We start from the raw sequence: 23,648 nt of genomic DNA, 5'->3' as shown, positions 1-23,648 counted from the left end.
AGCATATGGTCCAAAAGGGTCAACGACCTTCGGAATATCTAATTCGAAATATCACATTGGTTATGCATTTTTTTAAAAGCAATTTGAGTGTTGTCACTGCTTCTTTTATTCTTTGGAACTGTGAAATATGTTTTTTTTAAAAAGAGTGTGAAAAATGCTATTGACGCGGTACGTTCTGGCTGATCTGATCGACAACAGGCTTATTGGTTGAGAAAAAAAGAGCAATCATTAAGAAGTAAAACATATTGCTTGATCGATATTGTTTTTAAGAAGATGCCGTATAGTAGGAATTCCGTGTAATTTTAACAAAAGGGTGTTGCACATTTTATGGGATGAGGAAGCTACATCCACTTAAGTTTAAAATAAATAAGGTGCCGGTTGCAACGATGGCGACGGGTTCTTTTCACCAATCAATTGATTATTTGATTTCAATCGTCTTTCATCAATGCATAATTATACTTTAATGTGCTATATTTTTAAAATATTTCTGTTATTTCTTTGGAAATTATCTGATAGCAACCTAATGAGCGTTCTGTGCTAGCGTTTACTTGGAGACGCCATCCGTAATTATTAGCGGTTTATTGCTGTGCTGAAGTTGATCATGAATGGAAAGAAAAGATCAAAGACATCCTATTTCGGGTGTGAGTAGACAAGAGTGTCTGTTATTGTTGGAGCTTAGCGCGGTGGTTGCCTTTCTGGCACTGAAACAGTGTTGTCTGACTTAAAATGTGAAAATGTGCGGATATTGACGTTTGCTATTAGTTTTTGGACTCGATGCTGCCATCGTGTGTTTGGAGTGTGAACAAACCTGCGCTCGGAGGAGCACAGCGTCTCTTTCTGGTCATATGTTGCTGATTAAATGGTTGAGTTCAGTTCCCAAATTAACCGTTATGTAAGTTGTTTCGTGGACTCGTCCAGTAATCATCATTTTGCTTACATAATGCTCGACTGTCCTGAGTTCGATTCAAGAGCTCGGTGAAGCCCATTTACACGAAATTAATGTTTTAAATTTTAAACGGCTATAACTCTGAGCGTTCAATTGCGCGCAGAATAATAATAACCCTTGTGAAGTGTATGTTTGGCAAACCACTAGGAACATGTAGAGATTTTGAATATTTGTACATCAGCAAAACACCCCTACATTAGGTATTGAACTCTGTTTGATCTTTAGTAATATTTATGCCAACCGTAGAATGTCGTTTGAAGATGTTTGTGGTTAGAAATAGAAAATTAGATTTAAGAAGGGGTTTGTGATTAATGAAAACTAAGAGAAATATATCCGTTTACTGTAAATCAATGCAATTCTAAATAATAGACTTAAATTGTAATAATAATCCGTGGTTAAGATGGTAAAAATACCTTTTAATACTGGCATGGGAGCGAAAGAAGCGTGAATTCGAATTGAGCGTAGAGTTAAATTAATCCAGAACTTTAGAGTAAGTTACAAAAAGCAGTGTTTTCTATTAATCGAGAATTCAGTGGACAGACAAGTTTTGTATAAAATACTGCAGGCTGAATTTACTTAAATACTCTGCATAATCCGGAGGCTGAAAATACTACCTTCAACCATTTAAATACTTCCTAGATACCTTGCGGTTTTCGAATGTGTTGCAATTATTAGAAAATAATTGGGAGATTATTGTACTTCTTTGCATTAGTTGCAATTAAAAAAATGCAACATGTAAACGAGAGATGCTCATAGCAATGAGTAATACAACGTGCCAGGTGGGTTGCCATCTTGAATCACGGCCTCGAATTTCGCAGTTTCAGAAGCTGTATTGTTTTGTCTAGAAAGAATACGATGCGTGGTTTAATATGTGTTTAAGTGTTATTATATTACAAAATGTTTCTTGGTCAGGCAGCGATTATGGCATTTTAAGTTAACTACAAACGCCAAACCAAGGCCCCAGATACATCAAATAGGCCAAGAAAAGCGAAAGGTATTTATGACTGGAATTACATCTGCTGCAACTGTTTAGACTGTACTAAACTTAATCACCCCCAGAACGAAAAGTCTTGGCCAAAAATTCCCTCTCATTAACTAGATGATAAAATCTAATTTACATGTCTGTGCGTTTGACAGTAATCTAACTTTGATTTAAAAATGGATTTCAAAAGTGCCAAAATTCCGAGCATTGAATTCTAGATTCAATGTGTTCGCAGTATTTTATTTAATTTTAGCAGTGGGAAGGTTTTGCTCTTTGCAAGGAAATGCAAATACGTCAACGGAAAGACTAAATCGGAATGATAATATTTTAACCTTTCCCAGACCAATTACCATCTAGTTCTAAACTGAAACAGAAGGAAATTAATTGGCACTGTATCTTCTACAAGATGCATGTCAATTAAAAAAAGAACCGGAAAGTGCAGTACGGTATTTAAATTGATCTGCGTTGTTTTCCGTCCAAAAGACAAGCAGAAATTGTTACTGTTTAATACGTTTTCTGTGTTCTTCGGTTAAGATTTACCCCGTCTGTGTTCATACTCTCATTATATTGCCTTGTTTTCAGTTTTCCTAAGACATGGTCCAGCAGCAATTGTGAAGTGATTATTAACTATAACACCTAATAGGAAAATAATAGGTATAGGTTACACATTGTCCATCTTAAAATATCATATTTTATCTTCACTAAGTTGTGAAAATTTTCCTTTTTAAGAGTACAGTGATAGTGGTGGGAGGGGAGGGGAGGGGAGGGGAGGGGACGGAGGGGGTCTTCAAAATTCTGCACTCATGCTTGAGGCACGAATAAACGAAAGCTAAAAATATTACCCAAAACAAATCAAAAACGGAGCAGATCAAACGTGGATGAGATAATTTCAAATTTATTAAAATCTTATGTACAAATGCAAGAGAAGGCCCACATGAAGAATTGCATCACAAGGTAGCATACTACAGAACAGTGACTGAGGAAAGCGTCGGCCTTTCACTAAGAGGATTCGAACTAGCGTGGTCTTGCACATTTCCCTCCATACTCGTGTTGCATTTATACTCACACCTCCAACAGCTACAGATTTTGATTTCAGCAGGCGTTCTGTTTTTTTTAGCCAGTCTATATTTAGGGAAGAAAGAGAGATGTAAGGATTCAGTACTGAAAATTAACCTATCGAGGTATTTAACAACTTGCAATAAATGAAATATCATCCTTCCCAAAAATACATTTTTAGCATTCGAAGATGTGAAATTGTCCGACTACTAAACAACCGCGTTTATCATTCGCCGTAACTTGCAATCATAGTCCTATAATTGCTTTGTTTCGAGTTCGGTTACAGGATCTGTAACTATATTTACCACAACACTTAAATTTCCCCTATTAAAATATATGAACACACACGTTGTATATATGCATTATTTACACCAGCCTAGATATTTCAATCTCCATGTTACTATTGTTGACAAGAAAAGAAATCTAACGAGATAATGAGATCTTTAGTAAAGAGCCCTTGGCTTCCGTCCTTTCACTCCGATCTGATGCCGCGCTCAGGGCGCAGTAAGTGCTCTCTTATTCCAAAACACAAATGACTCCATCGAGATGTTCAAAAATGCCTAATTATTGCAAAAGAAACACTCCACTATTTTATGGTCGATAAAACCTTAACAGCGTGCAATTATGGAAAATCGAAGTTGGGATTTGGGGAGTATAAGCAAATTTCAATCGCGTGCAATTAAAATAACATTCTGATGGAAGAGAGCCCATATGCAGACATATCAAGTATAAAACTGAGCTTCTGTATGTTTGCAGGTCGGTTGGACGTTTGAACAATCTCCGTGAACGTTTTGTTAAATACTTTTCTCTAGAAGTACTGTAGTGTTTATATACCAAATGCACATGTAGATGCAAGCACGCCTTAATGAAGAGCGCTGGTGCAATAACAATCACTCCCACACACAATTACTGTGAAATCTTTCAAAGCTGAGATATGGCGTTGTGCTCTTCTGTTGGGATTTTCTTTACAAGAATATCAAAATTAAATCTATAAATCATCACCCTGAATACATACTTTTATTGCTATGTTCTTTCTATTCTTTTTTTTACCAAGGTGAATTTAGTGAAAGCAGAAAGCAGGGACTATTGGTGTTTACCATTTCAGTACTTGTGGACGCTGTTGTTCTTTACCGTATTTAAAATAGACAGAGAAACATTATTCCTGAGACTGATTTCTAATGTTTCCCAACTAGTCTACCCAAGCTAACAAAAAGGGATATTGTGCCTGTAAAAAGAAACATCCACATGGAGAACTGAATGAAAAGAATTAATCTATCCTTCCAACTGTTATTTACCTATCTAAACAATCATGTGCATCTACATATAAAAGACATCTACTGAAATAATGATCTGTTACTCTATTTCTTATTTTCTATCATCTGTCTTCTAATCAATGTTGATCCAGCTATTGTTGAATACGTAATGCAGAGTCATATTTCCATGTGTTAAGACTATATGAAATATGCATGCATAACTATATCCTGTAACATAGTAGGGTTCTCATTGGGCCACTAATATTCTATTAGAACCACCTCTGTTATAGTTCAGAACTGATTTGGTTGTTTGTAACTTTGCTAGCTCAGTCGTCGGATCTCCAGGGAGTTTTTTGAACTAAAGTCGTTTTCTATTGGCCAGACACTGATCAGCTGGTTATATTTGCTGCTGTCGCTTTGGCGCTCGGCCATCCTGAAACAAACCACCTCGATGACTACTAATAGCTAAACCACATTGTGTACTAATACATAACAAATCATATTACTACAGAGTGTGGAGCAAATGAGTTCGTATTTTGTGAACCCTACTTTCCCTGTTTCACTGCCCAGTGGCCAGGACTCATTCCTCGGACAGATCCCACTCTATACAACGGGCTATGATGCTCTAAGGCACTTTCCAGCTTCCTATGGGGCAACCACCCTCCAGGACAAGAGTTACTCGTCACCTTGTTATTATCAACAATCCAATTCAGTAATAGCTTGCAATCGTGCATCGTATGAGTATGGAGCTTCTTGTTTCTATCCTGAAAAGGATCTAGCCAGTATTTCGCCATCCGGTAGTGGAAAGCATAGACCCCAGGATGACTTCTTTTCCTCAGACCAACATTACAAAACAGATTGTGCGCAAAACAAAATTTTAAGTGAAGAAGGAAACGACCGGAAGTACAGTACTCCAATTTATCCTTGGATGCAACGAATGAATTCAAGTTCCAGTGAGTATATTTTAGTAGAATACTATATGTAAAAAAAACTTTACCTATACAGATACTTAGTTCCAACTTTACTAGAAGAGTGCTGCATATGTTTAAATGGAGCACTCTGAGTCGAATCGGAAAATTGAATAATATGGTTCATTTGATAATATTGCTTGTTGGTTTGAATTTCTTTGGCGTTTTTGTTTCCACCATGCAGGTTCTGTATTTGGGCCTCATGGGCGTCGAGGACGACAGACCTATACACGATTCCAAACTCTTGAGCTGGAGAAAGAATTTCACTTTAACAGATATTTAACTAGACGCCGCCGGATAGAGATTGCCAACGCACTCTGCCTCACAGAACGTCAGATAAAGATCTGGTTTCAGAATAGGAGAATGAAATGGAAAAAGGAAAACAAACTTCTAAGCACAACAGAATCCAACAGCGAAGAAGCAGAAGATAAAACAGGGGAGTAAGAGCGCAAATTCAAAGGAAGTTGTCCTGGGCCTTTCTGTTTGGTAGTGAGTTATTGTGTGCTCATTCTGCTAAACAGTTCAGAAAAAAATAATCGTATATCTGTTTGTTTTCGTTGTTCCTCCTCTTGAGCTTGTGTCTATGTATAATTGGTAGAGGAAGTGTTCAAATAATTCGCATTCCATAGGATACAATAATTATACGGTGTAGGATTAATTGTTTTATAAATGCGAAGTGTGAATGTTTCTGCTTCTCTAGTCGTTACTATGTGATGGGTTGCACCACAAATAATGATCCAATTGTTTCAATGGATAGTTTGCTCCGTAGGTATAATTTGACAGTCTTCAAATAAATGATCGTAGTAGATATGCCCATTTGCTAATGATAAATATTGCATTGTATATGTCCATAATTTGCCTCAATTTTTTGTTATTTTTGGCTAAATAAGAGGGCACAATATTCAGTCAGGTCGTGTCATCTTTTCTCTACAAAGAAAACAATTATATTTGCTTTTATCTTGACATTCGTAGGATAAACTAAGCTTGGTTGGTAACGTTTTCGCTTTAAATTGAAGTTTTGAGGATAAAACGTCTTAAATATATATTAAGATATACATTAATATATAAATAAAAAACAAGGTGCCCGATTTGTAAGAATTTAGCCTTTAACAAAAGCTGCCGAAAACTTTTGTATTAAATAAGCTGTGAAAGGAAACTTAGCACTGTGAAATTGATCGGTAGATGTCCTTGTTTCAGAGAGAAAAAAATGGACTGTATACGTGGTAGGAATGACTATTTGGTTTCTGGGTCCATTAAATAGGGCAATTTTCACTAAATGCACAAGTAAAGACGTAGCTAGAGCCGCGTTTAAATTATAAAACATTCTTCATAATATTTATAGCAGCAAACCTAGTAATAGTGTCAGGCACAAAGCTCATGTTTTGATTAGGTGGATGACTATTTGTAAAGTGCGCTGCCTTTTGTTAGATAATGTACAGCATTTGCTAATCGAACCAACACAAAATGCTGTGTAAAAACATTATTTCCACGTAAATTGGGCACAAATCGACGTTTATATACCAGTCGAAAAGGGGTTCTGGTTTAGGATGTAATATGTAATAAAGTGAATTGGAAAGATTTAAACGCATTTTCAATATACGTGACATGAGTTTTAAGAACGCGAAGATTGGTTTGAGAGTTTAAGTGCGGGGTGGCTTCGAAATTTCCGCAGATGCACGAAGAACTCTAACATAATGAGCTATGTAGACAAAATAAAATTTTAAAACAGCGTAACAGATGAAAAGAATTAGCATTTTGATTCTGTACGATACCGTCCCTCCCCTGAACTAATCAGCGATGATACCAGAAGCGTACAAAAACCACAAAATGCATAACTAAAATTAAACCTAATTTTAAAAATTTCAAAACAAGCCAGTTACTAAGAAAACGTCGAGTCTTATCTGTAGCGACATCAGCGCTAGCTTTTAAAAAAAACAGCTCTTTTGGATTAAACAAATGTACTGTTGTGCGGCATGGATTTTTTTTGAAAGATGCTCTTCTCATTGGTTTATGTGATTTATTCTACGAAATGTAACGGTTAAGTTTGAAATGTGTGGTAGCCTTAATTCGACCCGAGGCCGATTTCCCCGTTCATCAGAACCACAGTCACATAGCCTCTGTCTCCAGAGGGTGGCGCGCAAGGACAACCCAAAGCGAGTGCGGGGAGCAGCCGGCGCGCCCCCGTGCGCGTGCCCCTCTTTCTTTCTTCCTCGCAACCTTCCAATTTGTAGCCACAGTGCACGGATTTACCTCTAGAGGTCATCAGCGAGAATTTACGACTGGACAACAAAAGCACGTGATTTCAAGTCGTACCCCATATTTGGGTGCCTACGTAGGAGGGAGCGAAGTACATGTCCCAGTCATTTCCATAATTCATCATAAATTGTGCAGGGTGCTAGACGCACAAACGACCAAGAGCCACAAATCAAGTAAAAAATAAATAAATAAAAAAATCAAATGAGCTCTTACTTTGTAAACTCATTCTGCGGTCGCTATCCAAATGGCCCGGACTACCAGTTACATAATTATGGAGATCATAGCTCGGTGAGCGAGCAATACAGGGATTCTGCAACGATGCATTCCAGCAGGTACGGCTACGGTTACAATGGGATGGATCTCAGCATTAGTCGTCCAGCATCTAACCACTTTAATGCCAGTGAAAGATCTCGAAGCTACTCTGCAGCAGCAACAACAGCGGCAGCAGCAGGACCAGAAGCAGGAGCAGACACCAGGTACAACCAACCTGCCACGTCCACTCAGTCTCCTTCACCTGACCCTCTGCCCTGCTCCGCCGTGGTCAGTCCGCCTGCCAGTGACAACCACCCCGGAATCAAAAACTCCATAGCAAGCCCAACTACCTCCTCAAATTCCAGCAGCAGCAGCAGCAGTCAGATCAGTAGAGATGGGGTTGGCACGTCGCCTGGTACTGAGGATGAGACCCCGGCCAGCAGCGAACCTCCAAGTTCACAGAACGGGCAAGGCACAGCACAGCAGCAGCCTCAGATTTACCCCTGGATGCGAAAACTGCACATAAGTCACGGTAAACTCCCTCCTCTTTCATCCTTGCATTACTGGAATCTTAAATTACTTTACACGTTATAAATCAAAACGCTAAATATATACGCTAAGATTTCTGTTAAGGATCATAATTTTTTAAGTTGTAATTATATTTGGAACTATACACGGGATGGGATAATATTAGTAAGGTGTCCAGTTACGTATCAGTAATGTATGGGTAAATAGGAATTGTTAGATTGAAAAAGGTGTGGTTGATAATGGGACAGCTTCGTCCAAGTGGAGACTTCAACATTTTGTTCCAGTTAAGTTTCTAAAGTCATTTTGCTATCAAGGCATGGAAAGAGCGCAAAGGTTAACGCTGACAAGCGGATGCTAGATTTCAGTCTTCTGCATTCAGCTTGTGTTTATTTTTTTTAGTGTATTTCATTTTAGACAATGTACTGATTGCACTAAACAAAGGATTCATTTTTGTGTGTGTGTGTGTGTTACAGACAGTATGGGAGGACCAGAAGGTAAAAGAGCCAGGACGGCTTATACCCGATACCAAACCCTGGAGCTGGAAAAAGAATTCCACTTCAATAGATATCTGACCCGGAGACGACGGATAGAAATTGCACATGCTCTTTGCCTAACAGAGAGACAGATTAAGATCTGGTTCCAAAACAGGAGGATGAAATGGAAAAAAGATAACAAGTTAAAAAGCATGAGCATGGCCGCTGCAGGAGGCGGATATCGTCCTTGATCAATAGAAGCAATGGGCAGTAGCTGACCAATTAGCATAATGTCAATACAGTACTGACTTCCAAAACTCTTTTCCCGTGTTACTTCTATGAAGAAAAGCATTTCCATGTTGCCGTATTCCAATCTTTGCATCGTTAGTCTGCTTTCTGGTCGTACTGTTGCCTGTACAAGTCATTGCTTACAGTATATTGTCTAGGAATAGGATAGCCTTGTGAATTATAGCTGTTTTAACTTATTTATATTAATACAAGCGGTATTACTTGAAGTAACTGTATAAAATCGTCCAGTAAAATGTAATTATGTGTTGCACTCTGCAAAAAAAGTGTATGTATGTGTTAGTGTTGCTAAATGTCAAAATAGCTCCAAGCTTGCAATACGTATTTAATTTCAGATCATCGTCCTCTGTATTTGATATCGTAGTGTTAAATCACTGAAATGCTACCTATTCTGTGTTATTAGTGAGCAGTGAATTTTGTGAAGGGTATTGCGACTTTGAACTGTATGTCTATGCTGTGCCTTTGTATGACTTTGCACGAATTCCAATAAGTGGCTCTTAGCGCAGCGTCGGTGTATGTTTTTTGTGACAAAGGATAACTATAAAGCCTAAAAGACTGGCAGTTTAAGAAATTAGTGATGAGCTTTTGTATTTGTTTTTAAAACTGACTGGAAGTTAAAATAAAGTTTCTATAGTAACTTTCCTGCTCTTTAGCCTCCCATATAAGTATTTCCCTTGCGTTTGTTGTCTTGTGAATTAAAATATTTCCACTGAAAACGTTTAGCATAGTTTTTGTACAAAACTCTTAAAAGAAGTAAAAGTTTGGCCTAATTTTTATAACTTTGCCCATTTCTCCAGATGAAAATTTTGCAGATTGGTTTACCACAGGGATTCAAGTTGCGCAAACTTATAAAGACGGGTCTGTAACAAACGCATTTCAAAATTTATGATTATTGCAAATGGCGGAATTCGGTAGGAATTAGTACAGTGAATATTTAAACGTGGTGCTATATTGTAATTTGGTGTCTTTACGCATTTCGAAGTGAATACGTCCGCCTCTTGAATCCCATTCCTTGCGCCCTGATTTTTGCGCACCGTTTACTCAACTTCTTCTCCTGCTAAAACGCCAATTTCTTTGCTGCTGCTACTCTACTGTTCTTGCATTTGAACAAACCTTTTTTATAGACCTGATTTCTCTGAAACTCTATAGTGTGGGCCTGAGGAAAAATTGCACCCTGAAGCATTTCAACCACTTTGTTCCGCAGGTAGGCGTTAGCCACGATCTCTCAACTCCCCTTCTAAAGTGTAGCGTAAACCTTTTCCAACAGGTATTTTCACTTTATAGAGTTAACTTTACTTACCGCGTGAAAGCAGGGCAGAAAAGTCACCACTTAGCTCCTGACAGCAAGGGGGATCAGCACTTTCACCCTTTCTGCTGAGTGAGTGCTTGTCCTTGAAAGTTATAAACAGTAAACTTTTATACACCTCAGTTCCGGCTATATGACATTTGGGTGCCAAATGAATAGGGTTTTGTCTATGAATTAGATCGTAAAATCATCCATAGCACAGACTGATAGCCTCACTGGCTATAAAAAATCACGTGGTGTCATTAAAGTAAGTTTTATGGTTTTGGGGAGTTGACAACCAACAGTATATTCTACATAACATATAATCTCACTGACGCTGGACTTCATTTGGCTCCTTTGCAGATTGCGTGTGCAGACAGGCCACTCAAATGGCTAATCTTCTTGTTCAGAGGACTATCCACATCTCCACAACTCCAGTGTACAGGAAAGTTGTGTTTTCTTGCAAGACAAGGTAAATTTTGTTGAAATATTATCGTTACAATTCGCAAAGAAATTTGGCCCAGTAATACAGGCCTTAAGTAGCACCCAGAGTGCATTGAGGCAGAAATTACTCTGGGTAAACTACGGGTTAGTATCTTATTGCGTTCAAATGAAGATTCTATTTTACAAACCAGGTCGAAAGAAAAGAATGATTAAGAAAGGAAATAACTTTGAGAGAAGAGTATGTGTTCCATTAAAAAAAATGTGTGTAACAGGTTTTTGGAAGGTACGATTAATTTTTACCGAAAGCTACTGTTATTGTTCAATACTTAATACTGTGGACAGAATATTTTTTCCCGCAAGCTCAGATGTGCTATTTTATTTGCTTATCTGTGATTTGCTTGAGGGGAGTGTTATGCTGCTGTTGTGACAAGTCTCCTGTTGGTGTTGTTACAAAGTATATGTTTCAAATGTATTCATTATCATGCAGTTTGGGAACTTACGGGCACTGATACTTTAATGACTAGGGTGTAAGTGTGGCTTGAGGAGTTTCAACATAAACTCAGTCTGCACACATGATTAGATTAAGGTACACAAACTGTATTACATGATTCTTTCACGTAACCAAGCAAACCACCCCTCCCCCAGCCCAGTCCTCGAAATTGTAATTTAAACTTTTATGGCGACAATCATCATTCTTTTGAGGAATAAAAGTAGAAGTAATATAACTAAAGATGTTACTGCAAATAAAAACATCCTTACGACCTAAATTTAGGCATATGTGCGACAGAAACACCAGATTTATTAAAAGAAAAAAAAACATTTGAAATCCAACCAATTGAAGAGTTCCTGCAACTTTAACTCTAATTGTTGTAACATCAACATTGTTTTTGGTGAATTGCAGGTTTCCCACAGTAGTGGCTGACGAACCATAAACTTTATGACCGATTTTTCATTCTTTGAAGCTTCCGCTAGTCTAGTGTGTAGATGGAGACTTACATGTATAATCTAAGGAAGAATGCTTGAAGATAGTACTTCTGAACAACGAAAGTTTTTTTTAAATTGAGAAAATTCATTAGCTTCTACGGGTATTCAATTTTCATTTATAATGTCAAAGCTAGCTTATAGTATAAGAAGTGAAGATAATAGGCGGCCAATCGATTAGAGAGGTTGAAAGCAATTACCCTCCAGAACTTACACTCAAAACATTCCACTGCAATTAGGTCCGTTTTACGATGTGCTATAAAAATCCAACAGTAAATAAAGGAAATCGGCCCCTGTATCAGTACAGCAGTTCCGGATCGGCCATGTCAATCGCGTCAATCTGTTGTAATTTCCTTTGTATTAGTTTACATTTAAATATGACAGTTTAATATATCATCTGTCCAGATCACTTAAAGGCTTCTTATAACAAGACAAAACGATCTTTAGTTTGAGTCAGTGCTAGAGTGGCATTCAGACTAACATTACATATTACTTATAACAGTTACAATTGATTAACTTGCAACAGCATTCCAAAACATTGGTGATAATGTATTATTTCGTTTCAAACTACTCAATGGTTTATGCACTTGATATCATTTGCTGAACTTGGGGAAACATTTCATTTATAAAAAAAACAATCGACATTTCAAACTGGGCAAAAAAAGTTGGAGAGGGGGGCACGATGTAGGGTTAAAGGATTAAACCTATATATGTTATCTGAAATGTTAACTGCACACAACTGTGCAATGCAGATATTCTGTGGGGACCAATGATACAGAATGGTTTACGGTGCTCTCCTAAAAGTGCCGACCACTGAGCTTTCCTCAGTAAGGTATCTATATTTTCCCCCATTGCCTTCCTTCTACACTTAGTAAACTGCGTGTGTGTAAGTGTGTGTGTAAGAGAGGGAATGAGAGGGAGATGGGGAGAGGGAGGGAGGGAGTTTAACTAGTTTCTGAGGAGAACTGTCTGTATTTGCCTTTCAGAAGTTTTCTTTCAGTGGTTTGAGGCTGCCATTTTACGTGAACGTGAACAGATACATTTTTTTAAAATCATGGGTTCATTATTGAAGCGTCCTTTACAAAGTCTTCTTCAAGAAGACCCTTGTCCAAAGACATAACACGCAGTGCAAAGGTTCAGTGGGTCAAACATAAATTATCAATAAATTCAATTTCTGACAAGACAGAATATTTTGTCTGAAATTGTAGTGAATGAAGTTTCCCCCAAAAAAGCTGTTTCGCAATTTATAAATGGGCTATAAATTCAAAATCTTTTGTTTTCTTAAATTAAACCATTGGATAAGTTTTAGTTGAGGCGTTTAATTCAGAGCTTTAACGTATCATATCTTTACCCTTTAACACGGCATCTCATTAATCAGCGGTTAAAATTAAAAGCAGCTTCTCTACGGTTCAACCAACAATTCTCTTATCGCGGAAAAAATAGAAATGTAAAACAAATGAAAAGTTGTGAGTGGTAAAGAGATGGACGCCATAAAATCTGGAATGCGACGTGCTTACGTTTCGTCTGTGCTAAGGGCATCGAAAGGGCACCACGTTCTTCAATTGCAATCTCTGCTAGTTTGTCTTTGGCTAGAAAAGAAGTTTCCCTAAACTCAACAAATTAGATTCTTTATCTAATCCAGAGCAAGTTACAAGGATTTTAAAGTAGTTAGTCTTTTTATCTGTAAAATTTATGCACTTTTATATTTTGTGAGACTGCGACAAATTTCTCGGGCCCCTTCAGCGGATTTGGTGTTGTTGTTGGTGGTGGGTGGGTGGGTGAGGTGGGGGGGGGGGGGAGTGGGAAAGGGCGGCTGGCAGTATTGAGATTTCCTATTTATGATTAAAGTAAGATAATTGGCGGCGTTTATTACAGCACAAAATAACTTTAAGAGGGAGTGGTAATATTCCTTTTGTCTATGAACATGATACGTTACCATACAGCTCTCTCAAAGAACTGAACATAGATGCATGTGTGATAATATTATCCACATGATAGCCTAATTTATCAGTTCAGATTGCCTAGCAAGCTGCATAAGTGTTTCACCGATTGGTTTCCATTTTCAGTTGTATTTAGTCTATCTATCTGACTCTTAGCGACACAGTTAAATGGAATCTCTGAATTGTAAAAATGAAGGACGTTAACAGAAAGTAACACACATATGCTTTCAGGACTTCCGTCATGTTCACGTTTTATTTCTTTATTTTGTATGAAGTCCCTTGGCACTCACGTTCATGGAATTAGCTGTGTTTCAGTAGAGACAAATAATGACCTAAAGAAACAGATTGTTACTAAATGCGCTGCCATGAATTTTTCAGCCGTAAAGTTTTGTCTGCAGTATGACCTTGTAGAAATAGAGAACTTGTTAAGTCTTCCTGAAATGGTTTCATTAATAACCGCTGTGTTTACTGGAATGGAAGATATTGTAATAAACGGCTGAAGGATTACGTTCATATCATTATGTCCTGCTACAGTTGGAATGGGGGGAAACAGGTGAACCCACTAAACAAACCATATCTTTTATTTTGTTACCATAGATATGTCCTTCATAAAATAAGGGGGAGGGGGCAAAAGTAGTTATCATGCACACCTTCCCTAAATAGGATATCATTAGGCAAAGCTTAAAATAGCAATCTGAATTACTTATGCTTATGCATTTGTATTTGTCAACGTTCTGGTTCTCTTGAGGAAGAAAGTGGAATATTGAAACAATCTCTTAGAGGAAGTTCACTTAGAATCAATACGCAAAAGAAAATTTAACAAAGTTGATTATTTTCCCGCCTCCTTTTGATATTTTATGTTTGCTTCATCTAGTACTTGCAGATGCGACGTAAGCTAATTAATAATGCATTTTTTTTCTTTAGAGAGTATCATTAAAGTAATCCGTCTTTGGCAAGGAAGGTTAAAAAAGCGCCCCTATTTTACAAAAATATATAATTTGGATCGGGGATTATTTCATTGTTAGGGGGATTTTCGTTCCTTAAATCAAAAAGGGCATGTTTTCAGGAAAGAAAGGAGTATCTGCACACTCTGCGACTCACCAGCAGAGCTCGCTTTAGACCAAGTTCACAGTCAGTATTAGCATTGACTGGAAGCTCACGTATCCATTGTTCTATCCGTATAACAGAAAAGAACGAAAATGCTAAAGTAAACTCATGCTAAATTGATCTGGTTTTTTTTGCTATGCTATCTATAATTACATCGGCTGGCCGCTGCAATGATAAAAACTTACCCACTTTGGGACATCCAACAAAATAAAGGAGCACTCGAATAAACAGCTTGCAGACTGTTGAGGTTCATGCCATTTTTGAGATTAAAGGAACGTTTCACTTATGGGGAAACGGGCTGGGAAGGGGTTGGGTGTGGGACAGACGGGGAGGGGGTGGGGGACCATTTCTTTCGCTTTCCCAAACTTGAAATTAGCAGTACATCATGAAAATAGTGAACGAAAGGGGATATTATTTAGTCCTCAGTGGTGCTTTGAAAAAGGCTCCCTGTACCGTGGTTGGCAGGGCGGTACGACTATAGGTCAAAAAGTTGAGGGTCAAAAGTTTACGTTTTGCACGACTTGTAATCATCTGCTCAGACAGAGTTTGATGTCAATGTTATAGCACGATCTTGACTATCAGCACAAAAGATAAAATAGCTTTGAGTTACCCGTGTATCATGCTATGGACTCCAGGTGAACCCTAGCGACTGAACGACCTCAATTACTGACGAAAGGAAAGAAAAAAAATGCTCTTTTCATGATCGAGACACATTGTATTTCATATTGAAAAATCGACCACGGTATTTTTCCTATCTGCTGTGTAAATGTAGCAGGTAAATCTTTCGTAACTGTACAAAAATCAAGAGACATCTCTCTGAAAAATAATTCAAAGGTTTTATTTAAGTTCGCAGTTTTCTGCAAGGAATTACCGCTTTTTAGGGTTTGTGTCGAATTCCACTATACAACAGGGTACACTATCCACCCCAAGGCAAAGATCGACATCAATTAGATTTAGATTCATAGAAACCTTCTTTAAAAAAAGAAATGTAGAGCAACTGCTGCTAATTTAGAATTAATGAACATTTCACAAGTACATATGTTTGAACTGACATCTAGTTTAAATCATAAAATTATATAGGTATGTGTCCTACTCTATATTTCTTTCAGTTCCGTTTTGTTCACATCGATAGAAGTGTAGCATTTGAAAAAAAAACTACATATAATGCTGTTAAAAAGCTCACGTATTTCCTCAAATACTTTTATTTATTTGAGCAACTATTTGGCTATGCCTTTCTCTCTTATTTTATCACTGCTAAATTATATTTTAGGAATGACATATACATTAGCCAGCATTAGAACCATTATAGGTTTATGGTCAATGCTTAAAGCGTATTGTAAATTAATGTTAGCCGTGCTTGCAATATTTAAAGTAAACGACTAAATCACGGAAGAAGGACAAATTTTGTTTGGGACATTAAATCCAGATATAATATTTTACACAAAATATAAGCGTTTAACTGCACCGTTACCGTTTGGTCACACGAAAGATAAAGATCTTAGTTAAATATACTGCTAGAAAATATAAAGCCATGTAAAATGTTTGTTATATCTCTTGATTTTCACTATATTTAGCAAATTACGAACAATGAGATACAATGTATTTCGCAAAACAGTATTAGCATTCTACCTTGAAACTGGAGAATGTGTGCGTTCGAAAATCATTAGCATACAGGTAATAGGTTAGTTAAAAAAAACAACAGCAGTTGCAGAGATAAACGAAAATAATGCTTGTTACGAGCAGGCCAAATTACACAGTCCGTATACCAAAAGTTTTCAAAGGACAAATCATTTCATATGCGATACGAAAACAAATGCATTATTCAGTAGGTCAAGAAGCCATCTTTACTCGGAGTCCATATTGCATTCCTCTTGAAACTTACAATATTCCTTTAAAATACAGATTTCAGCATACATTTACTTAATATATGTATGGATAAATAGGAGTAAAATCTATTGATGGAGTAAGAGACGCACTCAGAAAGGTGGCGCATTTAGTACAACCAATACGAATATAGAGAAGACAGGAATCCATCATGCATAAATTGACCCTTTATTCTCTCTGAAAAAAGACGGGAAACTTATTTTAAACGAATAATTTCGTTTTGCAACGTTGACACTTGTTACTAGAATAGTTTATAAGAAATTAAAACGTATTTTTGAGCGGCAAAACAATGGATTGGGAGTACTCGATTGGTGAAATTAGGAAAAAGGGCTTCGTGTCACAATTTTAAAACTGAAGGTTATGTATTAAAAACGTTGTTTCCCTAAAATAGCAGGTTTCTTTTTATGAAAACGATATTTTTAAATAAAATACAGGGGATGTAGTTCGGAATTCCAAAGCAGGCGGATGGAGGCACAAATGAGTGGATTTCAAATTAAATGCAGATGTATCAGTAACACAATGCAGTCCTTTGTACAACTTTTCTGTAAGTTAAAATTAATTTCAAATCCAAAAAAACAAATTATCCGATCCCGGGTGTTGCTAAATGTTATTCAATATATTCCCGACTTAATTTTTTCTCTGTGTTTCATCAAACAAATTTTTACAAATGTATTGATCTTTTACTAGAAGTTATATTTACAAACATTTAAAGACGGTTCCCGAAAAGGCTATTGCAACACTCGGGACTGCATAGAACCCATGCATTTTGGCTACTTCCCCCCCTCCACAAAGGTAATGACCTGGGCAAAACACCCTGGTATTTGAAAGAGCACTATAGGCCTTTTAGAAATGGCTAAGTCCAAGGCCGAGGTGAAATTCAGGTCACCGCGTCTAACAAATATGAAAATGTCGCCTCACGAATGGCACGCCTTGTTACTTAACAAAGACTGTCAATGTATAAGATTAATAAGAAACAAAATGCACACGGTGTCACTTTTCGGTCACTTCCAAACTTAGCTTCGCGTATCCCTTACGAAATCTCATTTCATTGAATAAAATCTTTTGTTTTGTTTCCCGTGTCGAAGTCCAATAAATGCACAGTTGTGCGGCTCTGTGGGATGCGGTGCAAGCTTGCTCGAAGATGTATCTTCGAAATGTACCATTTTATTTGTTTGATTTTGTTTTTGACTCGGACTCCGGCTGTTTTAACCATATGCCCCAGATAGAGATGGGAAACAAGTACATTTTGGCATGATACAATCTATCTGATAAACCCCGAGCAGTGCTGATGGATTCGGACGCTTAATGAAGAAAATATGACACCCTTAATCATCTAAACTACTGATTTGCTGTTCGGAACAGTTAAGGCTGGTAAAGTGTAATTTTTGATTTATTAAACCGCGAAGCAAATCTTCCCTTCAGTGCCTCAGAACTTGGATCCTCTTTTATGTGAAACAGATTTCATAAACTCGACTATTTCTAAAATTAAAATTTGATGCAAGTTCTTACAATGCCCAGGTTTTGGAAATGTCGTAAAAAGCGTTAACTTTGTCTCTCTCTTTAAAATGGCTGTAAATCTACCCTTGCAGTAAAAATGTCAAATGTTCACGCAGGCGAGGTAACACTTGGGGGTCTTGGCTCCATCTCTGTTTATTATGAAAAAAATGTTGTGGCGACTGACCTGCATTTGCTCGTCTTCAGAAACGCCCTGTGTTTATACGATGAGTTCTAATTCCCTATTTTTCGACAAAGAGCGTAAATACAGACATTGCCCAAGCTAATTAGTGGACTGCTTTATTTACTGGCAAGTTACTTGGTCAGTGCAAAACAGTGCACACTACGCCTACCAAAGAGAAGTGTGTGTGTGTGTGTCGGGGGGGGGGGGGGGAGACGACGACAATTATTTTAGGAACTTTATATTTCTGAAAAAGGGCGTTGTTTAGCAGAAACTAAGATTTTATCAGCATCATTTAGACCAAATTATTTCATAAAATTTTAAACAATATATATTCTTTAAATATAAACATGTACACAAGATATTCTGGGGGCGTGTAAAATAAAATCGCACAAAATATTAATGTTGCTATTTAAGTCGTCCCTTACAGAGCTTCTTTGTATGGCGAGCAGAGGAAATAAGCATGTATTAATTACACCGAAAGTCAATTGATTTTACAGCTTGATGTTTAATTGAACGCGTTCTAATGGACGATTACACTGCGTTGTAAAACAGGGTGGGTTGGGAAATGTACTCCACTAACTATGCGTTCCAGTGGTTGGAAAAGATTCACTCTGATAAAATGTGGGCAAATGTTTCTGGATACAGTGTACCGTCCAAACAATAAAATAGAGATCTTAACGCATCCTTTATTGACAACAACGAATGTTATGAATCACTTTTATTGCAGTCCAGAAAGCATATTTTGCATATGATTATTTTGGAAATATAACGCGCAATGCACCAACTTGGCACTTTTCTGTTGAGGCAACTTCTTATTGCGTGTATTCGGAAAAGAACTGAATTCGAATATAAGCATGGTAGAATTTTAATCAGGTTAACTAATCCAAAAACGCTAATTAGTTTGCACAATTTTACGCAAGTTATTACTGCCTTTAAGAAAGTAAACATTAGAAAGCGTTATCAAATACTACTGGTGTTTTAATACATTTCTATACCAGATAACGTTGATTAAAGTTATATGTTTCCTTCATGCAGACTAAGTCACGATATGATAGGATAACCTGGAATTTAATTGATTTTTTCAGCAATTAGTTATGCAAGGAGATGAAATAAGTAGCTTTGTTTCAAAATTCAAATGTGCAAAATTAACAAAGTTTATTAAATTCCCTGGAATAAAGATCAATTCAAATTAATTGCTTTACTGAACAGTTGTGCTTTGTGCACGCTTTTTTATATAAAAGTAATGCAATCAGTATCCACTTTTATAATCCATTTCTAATAATACAATGTTCGTTTCAGCCACTTTTATTTCATGCAGCTCAATTAATTCAGATTAAAAAAAATCTCGGAGGACAATATTAAATAAAATACTTCACAATCGAACAATTAAATGGTAGTTTGTTTTAACAAAATTTTATTATGCCATGTAGGAATATCAATTGATTACATAACGTTTTGTAATATACATGAAGTAACTGGACAAAATCTTCCAACGTTCTCTTAGGTTATCTAACGCTTCGCGAATGTGATTTTACATTGAGATCTTTGTGAGATATTCGAAAAGACTCATGTTTTATTACAGTAAGCATAATATTTTCAGAATTTTATGGGAATTCTTCTTTCAAGGACTGAAGCCCAGAATGTCTTCAATAGCATCTGTTACTCCAGTGAGGACAACTGAACTCTCGTAATTATATCCCCAAATCCCCTTAACTTCCCCCCGACAAATGGGTGAAACATGCTTGTAGAGTCGCATTCCCAGAAAAGAGTAAACTATTTCAGACATTATCAGACCGCTGTTGATACTATCTTGTGATATTTTCCCCGTTAACATACATTTTGCAAATATATGTTTTCGATAAAATATCGTGACATCATTGCCTATTTTAAATCATTTTACAATTAGCTTTTTTCCTGATTACTACAGTTTATTTTTCTTTCTATGCGGCAACATAATTTCGGGGAAACGAGATTTTGAATGATAATATGGAATTTTTCACTGGACTCCGTGCATTCATCATTGGTGTATTTCCTTATCCGGGACCCACAGCCACTCGTCCCATTGGCTGCTTACATCACATGAACAGCTAACTTTATACACTTGACAGCAAGTAGGAGGGTTTTATGGAACAGAAAAACGACAACGCGAGAAAAATTAGTATTTTGCACTTCAGAAATTAATGACCATGAGTTCGTTTTTGATAAACTCCAACTACGTTGAGCCAAAATTTCCACCTTGTGAGGAATATTCTCAAAATAACTACATACCAAGCCAATCTCCTGAATACTACGAGCGGCCGCGGGACACTGGATTCCATCATGAGGCACTATACCCACAATCAAACTACCCAGAGCCGACCTACAGCTTCAACAATGTCCAAGGCACTGGCAACCAAGACATGTCGCAAAGGGGTCATATGCAGTCGCAGGCTAGCCTCCAAAATCACATACCGAGACAGAATCAGCTTTGTGAAGTGGTCCCAGTAGCCACACCAGCTTTGTGTAGCCAAAATGCGAAAAATCCCACTGCCCAGAAGGGCACTCTCAGCAAAGAGCCCATAGTTTACCCGTGGATGAAGAAAATACACGTTACCACCGGTAAGTAACTAAAGCTAACTGAAACAATTAAAATTCACTTGAAATCGGATGTGCGGAACCCTTTCTGTAACTAGCCCTTTCATGAGATTTACGATCACCTAACTGTTAGGTCGGTAATTACAGAGCCCATAAATTTGATTGCCCTGGATCTCGCTCCTGGCCATGTGTCTTTGATGCTTTTCTAACCTAAATACCCAGAGCCATTTTATTGCAGTAGATTGTTCTCCGTTGTCAGAACACTTTTGACAAAAAACTCTGGACTTTTATAACCTTCATTCACGTGCATCTAATCCCATTGTCAGATTCGTGCCTGTCTCTGTATTTATGTTTGGTTACTTTTTTTTTGTTCAGTGAACCCAAATTACACTGGAGGAGAGCCCAAACGTTCTCGAACTGCTTACACGAGACAACAAGTATTAGAGCTGGAGAAGGAGTTCCATTTTAACCGTTACCTAACCAGGCGTCGACGCATTGAGATTGCACACACTCTTTGCCTGTCTGAACGCCAGGTGAAGATCTGGTTTCAGAACAGAAGGATGAAATGGAAGAAAGATCACAAACTGCCTAACACTAAGATGCGTTCTGCTAGCTCATCATCTTCTGCAAGCCAGCAAACACAAGTATCCTCCCAGGGCCCACAGCCAGATGGTTCAGCACCAAATTCATCAAGCCTATAGCTGCTTCGAGTCTCGAACCCCTCTCCCACAACATAGTTTGGACCAAAATGTGTTTGCCACATAATTGACTTGAATGGGGAAGGATTTCTTGCAATGAGAATTTTCTTCCAGGAGATATGCTGTTAACCTCATTAGGGTCACGCATTTCTATTGTGTTAACCCATTCTCAGCAGACTTTTAAAATGTTTTCTGTTTGATTGGGTACATTCTGTATCCTTCATTACCCCCACACGAATCGATGCTAAGTTCTGTCAAAGTGGCTTCTACCGTGATATTCAAAGCAAAAAGAGCAAAGGACCGTGAATAATAGATATTGTGAGGAACTGTAAGCGTCATCATTTCAACTAGTGTAGTCTGTTGAAATATTTGTGAGAATATAAGAATAAACATGTTTTAGAAAATGAGAAAGGCAGCAATATTTGTGGATGTGGAAATGGTTTTTAGAGCGAATAAACTGTTCAGATGCTACGTATATAGGAAATAAATTATGTCGCCAGCGTTATTTAAGGTGTTTTCTTTATTTTAAATCTGTATCCTCTATATAGTTGTGGTACTGATATCAGTATAACGAATGTGCAAGGAGCTTATTCAGAGATTTCAGACGAGTTGTTGTATATTTAACAATTTTGGTACAGTCCAAGTGTGACGAAACTGTACAAATCATTGCTAAGATTTGTGTATTTTCTGTGGATATTTCAGTGTGCTATGTGAAGTGCCAAATGTTGCTAAAACGAAAGACATAATTTACAGTGTAAAAACAAAGCCCCAGGCTTTAAATAAAACGTTAATTCGTGGACCATCTCAGTTCTTACGTGTACAATTTACTTGCAGTCAGGATTCAATAAACACACCGAAACTGGGGCTTGCTTCCACTCCAAAACGTGATCATACATTCAAGTGATTTTTATTCTGATCACATTTTTAACTTAAAAATGTAGCTTTCCAAAAAAAAACATTGCAAAAATGGTGTGTGATTCCGAAGAATAACTCAGCGAAAGAGGATAAATTATTGTCTGGATCTATAATTCATCTTTCTACAGCCTTTCCACATCAAGTTCTACGTCACTAAGTCGTAAATAATGCAGTAAAATGTGAGGCGATCAAATAATAAGTCATCTGCAAGGCGGTGAATAAGGCTTTTATAACCCTAATTGTTATATTTTTGATCCTGCAAGAGAGTGTAATCATGTGAAATTATTTTTAGATTGACTTTGTCCCCATGGGCCAGGGAAATGTTAAATTTAAAACACACTATCAATGCTTACAGCAATACTTGTTCTTCATGGCCAGGGAAATATGAATTGCGGGAGTAAATAAGCGAGTACTTACTGCCATACAATTTTGTTAAGCTTGCAGAAAGAGACTAAATAATTAAACAAGAATTCACTAAATATAAAGTCGTAGCTTATGACTTCTAACATTATGATAATCTAATCTGCTTGGTTATATTGTCTGCTTGAAGAAAACGCAAATATCAGGGATCCTGAAAATCAGCGTCAACGGGGTATTTTTGTATAACAAATGATGCATTCTTCAAATGATGCTTTGTCAGAGCAATTGTTTAAAATTCACGCAAGAAAAATTCGTTCCTTGTTTTTTATTCTTTTCTTTCTGCAAATTGTATAGATAATAAGAACAAACAATATCAATATACTGAATGCAGTACGTTAGTGGCGAGGATAATTCAATTAAGCATTTTGGATACATTTCTTCCCAAAATTGTTGCTTAAAAACGAGAGTACTCTGTAGTTATGTAAATATTTCTCACTAATAAAGTAATCAGAAGCTTTGCGAGGAATTTCACAAAAATAGACTCAATTCGACATTTTAACTTCTTTTAAAATATATATTGCCGCAATCCGTCAAAATACTTTGTTTTTAAGAAATTACAAATATCCAGTGCTAATATCAAACATAAACGTTATAAAATATGGCTTGTAAAAGAACTTTACGACCACTGCAAACGAATATAAAAAGGCAAAGAAAGAGCGATGAGAAACTTCAGCCATTAGACAACCGTGCTTGCTTATCTGT

The 23,648-nt window shown here is 37.1% G+C and overlaps 4 protein-coding genes across 5 annotated transcripts in view; all 4 read left to right on the top strand.

Moving 5' to 3' along the window:
- Positions 1-23,648, top strand: part of LOC127570920 (homeobox protein Hox-A3) — a 43,067-nt gene that overhangs the window by 496 nt on the left and 18,923 nt on the right. For both annotated transcript variants that reach the window (XM_052016867.1, XM_052016866.1), the window contains exon 2: positions 10,669-10,777. The gene's annotated coding sequence lies outside the window, so the exon portion shown is untranslated. The remainder of the gene's footprint in view (positions 1-10,668; positions 10,778-23,648) is intronic.
- LOC127570923 (homeobox protein Hox-A6) lies at positions 4,761-6,304 on the top strand. The gene is made up of 2 exons (XM_052016871.1): positions 4,761-5,190; positions 5,390-6,304. Exons 1-2 carry the CDS (start codon positions 4,761-4,763, stop codon positions 5,647-5,649), a joined length of 690 nt encoding a protein of 229 aa, XP_051872831.1. The 3' UTR covers positions 5,650-6,304.
- LOC127570921 (homeobox protein Hox-A5) lies at positions 7,273-9,666 on the top strand. The gene is made up of 2 exons (XM_052016869.1): positions 7,273-8,245; positions 8,715-9,666. Exons 1-2 carry the CDS (start codon positions 7,663-7,665, stop codon positions 8,963-8,965), a joined length of 834 nt encoding a protein of 277 aa, XP_051872829.1. The 5' UTR covers positions 7,273-7,662; the 3' UTR covers positions 8,966-9,666.
- LOC127570922 (homeobox protein Hox-A4) lies at positions 20,465-22,402 on the top strand. Its single transcript, XM_052016870.1, has 2 exons — positions 20,465-20,937; positions 21,289-22,402. The coding sequence occupies exons 1-2, from the start codon at positions 20,520-20,522 to the stop codon at positions 21,612-21,614; spliced, it is 744 nt and encodes a 247-aa protein (XP_051872830.1). The 5' UTR covers positions 20,465-20,519; the 3' UTR covers positions 21,615-22,402.

This window comes from Pristis pectinata, chromosome 5, assembly GCF_009764475.1.
Source record: "Pristis pectinata isolate sPriPec2 chromosome 5, sPriPec2.1.pri, whole genome shotgun sequence".
In the NCBI taxonomy this organism is placed as follows: Eukaryota; Metazoa; Chordata; class Chondrichthyes; order Rhinopristiformes; family Pristidae; genus Pristis; species Pristis pectinata.
This window is presented reverse-complemented; position numbering and strand designations above follow the sequence as displayed.

Bases quoted from the DNA above. Each gene is read 5' to 3' on its own strand.
- LOC127570922 (XM_052016870.1), top strand. From the start codon at position 20,520: ATGACCATGAGTTCGTTTTTGATAAACTCCAACTACGTTGAGCCAAAA. The intron at 20,938-21,288 runs GTAAGTAACTAA...TTTTTTGTTCAG, and splicing joins GAAAATACACGTTACCACCG to TGAACCCAAATTACACTGGA.
- LOC127570923 (XM_052016871.1), top strand. From the start codon at position 4,761: ATGAGTTCGTATTTTGTGAACCCTACTTTCCCTGTTTCACTGCCCAGT. The intron at 5,191-5,389 runs GTGAGTATATTT...TCCACCATGCAG, and splicing joins ACGAATGAATTCAAGTTCCA to GTTCTGTATTTGGGCCTCAT.
- LOC127570921 (XM_052016869.1), top strand. From the start codon at position 7,663: ATGAGCTCTTACTTTGTAAACTCATTCTGCGGTCGCTATCCAAATGGC. The intron at 8,246-8,714 runs GTAAACTCCCTC...TGTGTGTTACAG, and splicing joins AAAACTGCACATAAGTCACG to ACAGTATGGGAGGACCAGAA.